Source organism: Oreochromis aureus, linkage group 5 (genome assembly GCF_013358895.1).
Source record: "Oreochromis aureus strain Israel breed Guangdong linkage group 5, ZZ_aureus, whole genome shotgun sequence".
Taxonomy (NCBI): Eukaryota; Metazoa; Chordata; class Actinopteri; order Cichliformes; family Cichlidae; genus Oreochromis; species Oreochromis aureus.
Genome location: NC_052946.1, coordinates 19,927,304 through 19,935,692, shown reverse-complemented (window position 1 = coordinate 19,935,692; position 8,389 = coordinate 19,927,304). Strand labels below are relative to the sequence as shown.

The 8,389-nt window shown below is 41.8% G+C and overlaps 2 protein-coding genes across 2 annotated transcripts; one reads left to right on the top strand and one right to left on the bottom strand.

Annotated features, from left to right (window-relative positions):
* sdhb (succinate dehydrogenase complex, subunit B, iron sulfur (Ip)) lies at positions 1-4,431 on the bottom strand. The gene is made up of 8 exons (XM_031757177.2): positions 4,297-4,431; positions 3,621-3,754; positions 3,050-3,135; positions 2,464-2,600; positions 1,060-1,176; positions 849-950; positions 639-761; positions 1-518 (listed from the first exon to the last, which is right to left on the bottom strand). Exons 1-8 carry the CDS (start codon positions 4,366-4,368, stop codon positions 438-440), a joined length of 852 nt encoding a protein of 283 aa, XP_031613037.1. The 5' UTR covers positions 4,369-4,431; the 3' UTR covers positions 1-437.
* A 205-nt stretch (positions 4,432-4,636) lies between these two features.
* On the top strand, positions 4,637-7,154 carry mrpl20 (mitochondrial ribosomal protein L20). The gene is made up of 4 exons (XM_031757149.2): positions 4,637-4,878; positions 5,029-5,139; positions 6,754-6,831; positions 6,913-7,154. The coding sequence occupies exons 1-4, from the start codon at positions 4,792-4,794 to the stop codon at positions 7,084-7,086; spliced, it is 450 nt and encodes a 149-aa protein (XP_031613009.1). The 5' UTR covers positions 4,637-4,791; the 3' UTR covers positions 7,087-7,154.
* The last annotated feature ends 1,235 nt before the right edge of the window (positions 7,155-8,389 follow it).

Here is an 8,389-nt window from a genome sequence, read left to right as displayed (position 1 = left end):
CAGAATTTAAACTTATTTATTTCCATCAAAACAAAGACTGATGTCAGTATGCTGGAAGATCTGAGGGAACATGTCTGTGAACCAGCTGCTAACATGAAAAGCAACGAGCTGAAAGACACAAAGAAACGCCTGGATTTTACTCTGCAGCATCAAGTACACAAACACACAGTAAAGTTGGAGGTAAACACCTATTTTATGGTACATGTAAAACTCAGACGCTCTCTCTCTCCTTCATTCATACTGTACATGTGCGTTTATGTCACACCAAGTTCTCCAACCACACACACACACACACTTCTGCTACAGCTGACTGCAGGATGTAGTGGTGGTGGTGGAGATACATGGTACACTGGCCCAACAGACCTGAAGAAGCATTTTTTCATCATTATATAATTTAATCATGGAGGGATAAGAAGATCCAGAGGATTAATGAGGTTTCAGACAGCAGCTGCCGTCTTCTCCTTGTATGTGGCCATCATCTTCTTGATCTCAGCGATCGCTTTTCCTGGGTTCAGGCCCTGACAGGAAGAGCACAGAAAACACAAAAACTTATTCAAACATCTGAGTAGACTCTGTACAATGCTGCTGAGATGTACCTGAAGTGTCAGCAGTGATGTGTTTGTGTGCTGAGAGGTTACCTTGGGACAGGTCTTGGTGCAGTTCATGATGGTGTGGCAGCGGTAGAGCGAGAAAGGATCCTGCAGCTTGGACAACCGTTCTTCTGTGTACTCGTCTCGTGAGTCAATCATCCAGCGGTACGCCTGAGACACGACAAAGGTTTACTACACAGCCGTGCTGATTCGGACTATAACAGACCATCCTGCATGTTAAAACGCTCAAACACACACCTGCATGAGCACAGCAGGCCCGAGGTATTTGTCTCCGTTCCACCAGTAACTTGGGCAGCTGGTGCTGCAACAGGCGCACAGAATACACTCATACAGCCCGTCCTACATGGGAGAGAAGCAAGTAAAGATATTTTTCCGTAATGTGCTGGAAGACTGAATGTTATGGGACAGTGGGAAAAAAAAAAAAAAAAACAAGCAAAGGGAAGCGTACCAGCTTCTGCCGGTCCTCCACAGACTGCAGGTACTGCTCCTTCCCTTCCTTGGACTCATCCTTCTTCTTCAGGTAGGGTTCGATGGACTTGTACTGGGCGTAGAAGTTACTCATGTCCTGCAAACACAATGCTACACTCATGAATCCACTCAAACTGAACTGCCTACACAGGCGGCTGCGGCTCAGATGATAGAGCTGGTCGACTATCAATCAAAAGGATCAGCTGATCAATCCCAGGCTCCTCCAATCCACGTGTCGAAGTATGTGTGCGAATCACTCACATTTTATTTTAATTACACGCTTGGCTTCCAGTGACTGTTAGAACTAGATAAGATGGATAAAATGATTATTCTGCCACACAGTTTTCTCTCTTTCCCTTTACTTTGGTGACAAATCAACCTAATTCTTGTTTTTCTATTTATTTAAACTTTTTCTAAGTCTGTCATCTTTAATAATCATTGTTTAAGATCTTCAATGTGAATCTGCAATTATGATTTCTTGCTGTAATCAAGCAGCCTTACATTCAAATGCTAAAAAAACTAAACAAAAAAAACTGATCTGCTGTTATTAAACAAAATCTGCCTCAATTTACATTTTGCTGGATTTTAGCTTCCACAGAGAAGACTGAGCAGTAGCTTCTTCACACCAAGACCCAACCAGCATCGTAAATTAATCAGGTCAAAGCAGCATTTAACCATCGGGTCTACTGAGCATTAAAAAGGGATGCCCAAGATTAGTCGACCAGACAATTAAGCGTTGCTGTTTTTGCTAGCTGGCGGCAGAAACACTAGTTGGTTAAACAAATTATTCAGATTTTATTTGTGCACGCTGCTGGCTAATAGCAGGGTTTTACATTCATCCAGCCACCTGACAAACAAGAATCACCCCTCTCCATCCCTCCTCCTCTCTGTATTGAGAAGGTGTTAACAAGAAAGATGGAAAGTCAGACAATGCAAATTCAGCCTCTATTAATCTTTCGAGTGTTTCTGATTTTTAGATTAGTCTGATTTATTTGTCCTGTTTAATCATCTAGAAAATTAAGAATCAGGAACATCCACATCACATAATCTACAGCACCAACACTCCTAAAAAGGCATCCATGCATCTGATTTATTAGATCTGGTTTAAAAAAGGCTGGAAATAAAACAAATAAAGAAAAATGTAACAGTTGTTATAAATGCTAATGTGTTTTTTCACTCTTGAAAAAACAGTGTGACATTTGTTACTTCAACACTAAATTTTGCACATGCAAAATAAAAAAAGCAACCAGCTGTTAATGACTCTAAACTCTTAGTACTTGTGTGTGATAATGTGATGGCTGTGCTAGCTTATAAAACAGCAACAGGACTGTGAAGTAAATGCTTCGTTCCAGATGTTCACTGATGTTCGATGAAGCTGACTTACAGGTACCAGGTCCTTGACGACGTACATGTGTGGCAGAGGGTAAATCTTAGTCGGCTTGCTGAGGTTGGAGTCGATCTTGTTGAGGCAGGCGAGTGTGTTTCCTCCTTCGATGTTCATCGCACAGGACCCACAAATACCTGGTTAAAGCAGAATAAAAATGATAAGAATAGCATTTATTATTGAGATTTAACTTTTGAGGACAACAACAGATGTGGTACAACCAGTCTGTGGGCAGCTCTTGCTCGTGCTGTTGTTGGTCGTCAACCAAACAGTGAAACTGAGTAATAAAAACAATGAGAAGTTTCCACTGCAGCTGCTGTCTGTACTTTTCTTTTTTACCGTTAATGTTTTTTGGGGGGGGGTTTGCACTTCTTACTTTGAGTTGAACTCCCTGCTCTGGCCTACCTGCTAGCCAATCAGCATCGACGTTGCATTCGGCTCAAGTATAAAGCGCTTGAGCTGAATGCAACTGGGCTTCTTAAAGATGGGCTTTGTCAGTCTTTAAGAGTCTAAAAGCATTGACTCAGGTGCTGTAGACTCTGTAAACTCTTTTTAAAGGTGCAACTCCAGCCCCTGTGTTACTGACCTTCTCTGCAGGAGCGACGAAATGTCAGAGTGGGGTCAATCTCATTCTTGATCTTGATGAGCGCATCGAGAACCATTGGGCCACAGCTGGATGAAGAAAAACAAAACACAGTAAGTAAAAACAAAATTCTGTAACATGAAATCGTGAAAGCAGCTTGTCTGATGTGTTTACTTGATCAGCTGAAACCCAGACAGATGATACGGCTGAGCAGCATTACTCAGCATTCAGCAGTGTCACGCTGACATACATGAGCTGAGAGTTTAATAAAGCTGATTAGAGAACAGGTGAAGGAAGAGGACTCAAAATATGCCAGGCTGTCAGGGCCACCTGTTACTGAAGCCATCAGAAAGCATTAGTCAGTCCATTAACAATGTCCTTTGTTTAGACCAGAGTATATTCTCAGCAACATCCTAACCAACAAACACCTGTGAAAAATGAAGACTCCGCTGGCATATCTGGGCTAAAATGGAAAGCTGCTGGACTGTTGAGTCTTCTTTTAATAACCTTTCTCTAATCAATGACAGGAAATTGCTCTGCCTGGATGCCAGATATCCAAATCTATGACACTCACGTGTTGAGGTCAATCTCATAGGTCTGCATTCGGGGTTTGTCCCCTGGAGTGTCTGGATCCCATCTGTACACCTGGAACTTCTTTATCCTGGGCTGCACTGCTGGAGCTGCTGCTGTCTGTGCATACCGTACCGCCTGGTCACAGGGAGGACAGGCGAGAAATCAAATATAATAATAATTTAAAACACACACACTTTGGGACACAGGTATGCAGTAGTGATTTATTAGTGTAGAGTCCATGATACTTAAAGTCCTCTTCAATCATGACCAGGATGAAGTACCTGCTCCAATTACTACATTTACTTTGTCTAAATAACCTTTAATCAATACCAATAAAATATCCTGTATTAATAGGAGTCAGAGATGGTTTCATAAAACACAAACTTCATTGCAATAGAATATCATTTTTTTCGGATTGTGTCTTTTTAATACATTTTTCTGCACAAAGCTCTTATATTATTCACTTTTAGTGTCTTTTAGATATACATTCCAACACATTTAGCGTTAACCAGCTGAACCATAGTTAACAGCTACACTATGTAACCCGGACTTCAGAACATAGACGGAACCCTCACGTAGAGAGCTGTAACCGGTCTAAAAGCTGACACCGGGCCGGCTGATGACAGCAGCGGTTCGCGATGAAACTATTTACTTTTCCCTAATAACCATCAACATACCAAGAGTCCTGCGGGAGAGCGGAATGCCAAAACACCGCATCGAGTCAAGGACGTAAAACTGGCGACCGACATTTTGGATCGTCTCTCCTTTGACCTCCGCAGCTCGCTATCCCAGCATTCAACTCAGTGCGTGCGTTTGTTTTGTACACCGACGTGTTGCGCACTGAAGCAAACACGTCCTTTAGAAAGTGTGTGTTTTTACCGATCTGTAATCTAATGTTTGACATTTTCTTTTCAGGCTTTTGTTCTGTTTTTTGTTTTGTAAACCTTAGCCGTCTGGTGCAATTGATGAAGTTGTTTGTGTTGAATTAACCCGCACGCCGCCTCTGACAGAATTTTAAATTGAACGTACCCAGAGTGCGCCTCGGTTTGTCGACGTGCGGCGTGCGGAGTTATTGAGCTCTCATAACACCGAGAGTGCTTGGTTGGAGGTCACTTATTACGTGTTTATTCTTTTAAAAGTGGACACTACGGTGAGGTGACGGGAGGACTGAAATGGTGTTTCTGACGCTCTCTTGTTGGATCAGAAGCCGAGGACCCGACAGATACTGGAAGGTCCAGGAGGTCCTCAAGCATGCACGGGTACGGTTATTGGCTATCTCCTGGAGTGATTGCTGCTGGAGCTCATTCATAATGTTTGTAGAAGCTGTGGTGTTTTGTTTATTGCATCCTCGTCGTGTTAAAGACCTGTAACAGGTATTGTTGTCACTTCTTTGTCGGTTCTTCCAACAGCACTTCAGAGGCAGGAAGAACCGCTGCTACAGCCTGGCCGTGCTGGCTGTCAGGAGGGCGTTCGTGTACGCCACCAAAGCTCGGAAACTCAAGAAGCGCAACATGAGGACGGTAAGAAGACCCAAATATTACTGCATGGCATTTGGATTTTTTTCTGATAGTAGCAATCGTAGTCTATGTAATAGACTTTTCAGCAGATTCTGGGTGCAAATATATTTAAAACAAACACTACTGATAGCTTTTTGCTTATCAAGTGATTCCTGACTGGCGTCATGACCACCTAAAGGATCCCCAAGAAGATAAATCAGGTGCATCACAAGATGACTAAATGAAAGCATGTTTCTCAGATAACTGGTTATATTTTCTTTATTTTTTTGGTCGGTTTGAATCAAATACTTGATATTTTCACTCCATTAGTCCGCTATATAATAATTAAATAGAAAATAAAGCTTTGGGCTAGTTCAGCAGCAGTGTCTACATTACTAACAGGCCACTTCATTAGGTTCACCTGTTCAACTGCTTGTTAACACAAAATACTAATAAGCCGATCACCTGACAGCAACCCGGTGCATTCAGGCGTCTTGACATGGTGAAGATGACCAGCTCAAGTTCACACTGAACATCAGAATGGATGAAGGAGGGAGATTTCAGTGACTTTAAACATGTTGTGGCATTTTGTGTCAGACAGGCTGGTCTGAATATTTCAGTTTATCTGCTGGGATTTTCCAACACGACCATCTCTAGGGTTTACAGAAAATGGTCCAAAAAAAGAGGAAACAATGCAGTGAGGGGCAGTTCTCTGTGCGAAAAGTCCTTTGTTGATGCCAGAGGCGATAGGAAGGCGAGATTAACTAAAATAACCTCGCATTACAATCAAGGGTTAGAGGATATCTAAATGAAGAAGACCACAGGGGGTCCTGTCTGCTAAGAGCAAGAAACTGAAGCTACAATTGGCGCAGGATCAGCAAAATTTCACTGCAGAAGAGCGAAAACGCATTGCCTGGTCTGATGCATCTTGAATTCTGCCATGACATTTGGATTGTAGGGTCAGAATTTGGGGTGAACAACTTGAAAGCACTCCTTCCATGTCCACCCATGCACTGAGAAACACGGTTCCACCACCCATTTCAAGGATAAACCACCTCTGTGCAATAACCCAAACTGTATATACGTAACACTATTTATTTACTTTTTTTTTTACCAGATTGTAGTTTTCTACACTTTATATATATTTTTTCTGTAAATACTGTTCATATGTATATAGTGCTGCAGAAACTGTGCACCCCCACCTACGTGTTTGCACTGAGTAGGAGATACTGCGTATCTCATTGTACATCTGTATAATGACAATAAAGGCATTCTATTCTATTCTATTCTAAAACCTCAGTTCTGCTCCAAACTCAGTCTGCTGTCTTGCCTTAGTGTTGACAGGGGATACTGACTTATTTTGATTAAATTGGGAGAATTTGAAGTCGGGTCAGCACTTTGGGCTCTATGTCCTGTTCATCGAGCTGTTCCTGAGCAATTTTTGTAGTGTGTTGGGGTGTGTTCTCTGGCTGGGGGAGGCCACTGCTGTGCATTTCCCAGCAGAACTTTGCAGTGTAACAGGATGTTGTTCACTTCCTCTCTTTGGATTTAATATTGCAGCTGATTGGTGTGTGTAAGATTAGAAATCAGTTTGCTTCAGTATAATTGATCCTATGTGTTGTCTCCTTGATTCATCAGCTCTGGATCTCACGGATTGCTGCAGCAACACGAGAGCACGGCATGAAATATCCCGCCCTCATGCACAATCTGACTAAGGTTGGTTTTGCTAGATAGTTTTGCAGCTCATGTCTTTTTAAAAATTCTGTTGGCTCACTCTTCCTTTTTCTCACCATATAGAGCAGCGTCCAGCTCAACCGTCGCGTCATCAGTGATCTGGCCATCACAGAGCCTCGGTCGTTCCTCTCACTTGCAAAACTGGCAAGGGCTCGGCAACAAGAAGGCTTCAGGGCAGCACTGGGTGACGGCAAAGAGCCTTCTGGTGTGCTCTCCCGTGTCGTTATGCTGCAGTAAAGGTTTTTTTTGTTTTGTTTTTTTTTGGGGGGGGGGGTTTAAAGAACAGCGTTCATTAAAAAAACAAACAAACAAACAAAAAAAATCGACCTGACACAGACACCTCATTTTAGGATTTCATCAAAATGTGTTTATTGTATGATTCGTTTAAAGAATCGTATTTGTGTGTGGTGATTCTGCATGATTGCTTGATCAGGGATCCGGCTTGAAATCGAGCTGTAACACGGGTCGTCTGTTTGGGAAAACTGAGGAATTTTACAGGCCGATCCAAAAGTAATTGGTTTTGTGACACTTCTGCTGGTCCTGTGCTTCTTGTTGGCTTTATATTTGAACAAGTCATTATAAGGAGTCTCATGTTAACGAGCTTTCCACTGATCTCTCGTATAAATTATTTTTGGAGAGGTCTTGATGCATTCTCAATCATCCAGGAAAGTAAATCTCCAAAAGTTGAATCTGTTCATCTGGACGTAGCGTTTTGTGGGAGAAACGTTTCGTCAATCATCCAAGTGACTTCTTCAGTCTCAGCTGACTGCATTTGCATAATAATTATGATTATTTGCATAATCATAATTATGCAAATTCCCATGACCATTTCCATGATCAATGGTCATGGGAATTTGCATAATTATGATTAAGGAACTGACCTCACAGCCCATTGTTCCTTCAGTGGGCTGGTTTCAGTCATTATGCAAATGTACTGTTTATAAGGTTTGGGGAAACCTGCAGTCAGCTGAGACTGAAGAAGTCACTTGGATGAGTGACGAAACGATTCTCCCACAAAACGCTACGTCCAGATGAACAGATTCAACTTTTGGAGATATTTTTGGAGAGATTTTTAAAATGGTACCAACAAAGTGCATCATTCCTGAAGTAAACTTGCCTACAGCAGCACAGATCATTATGTGTGCAGTATTTTGATTTCTGAACTTTGAGATCAGTGTCTCTGATTGTGTTCTTCATACGAAATACATGTATAAAACCTATAAAATCCAACTTTCACTGGTATTTATCAATGGCAGCACAGAAACCCTGGCAGGAGGTAAACTTAAACTTCCTAAAACAGGAATGTGTTTCCAAATCCAGACCTGTCCAACATGTGGTGTCACCTCCTGATTACCTCCAGTGTCTTCACAGATGGTCTTGTTATCATTTCTATAAGCCTGTGTTTATCATATGCAACCTTAAGTTATGACTGAGAGGTTTTTTTTGGTTTGGTTTTTAAGGTTGGCCTTTTTTTTTTTTTTTTTTTTTTTTTTTTTCTCTGTGTAAATATGTGTTTTACCACCTTTTGTGGGTCGGTTGT

Coding starts and splice junctions, on each gene's coding strand:
- sdhb (XM_031757177.2), bottom strand. CDS start 4,368: ATGTCGGTCGCCAGTTTTACGTCCTTGACTCGATGCGGTGTTTTGGCA. Junction 951..1,059: donor TGGAGGACCGGCAGAAGCTG/GTACGCTTCCCT, acceptor TCTCCCATGTAG/GACGGGCTGTATGAGTGTAT. Junction 762..848: donor GGCCTGCTGTGCTCATGCAG/GTGTGTGTTTGA, acceptor GTCGTGTCTCAG/GCGTACCGCTGGATGATTGA.
- mrpl20 (XM_031757149.2), top strand. CDS start 4,792: ATGGTGTTTCTGACGCTCTCTTGTTGGATCAGAAGCCGAGGACCCGAC. Junction 4,879..5,028: donor AGGTCCTCAAGCATGCACGG/GTACGGTTATTG, acceptor TTCTTCCAACAG/CACTTCAGAGGCAGGAAGAA. Junction 5,140..6,753: donor AGAAGCGCAACATGAGGACG/GTAAGAAGACCC, acceptor TTGATTCATCAG/CTCTGGATCTCACGGATTGC.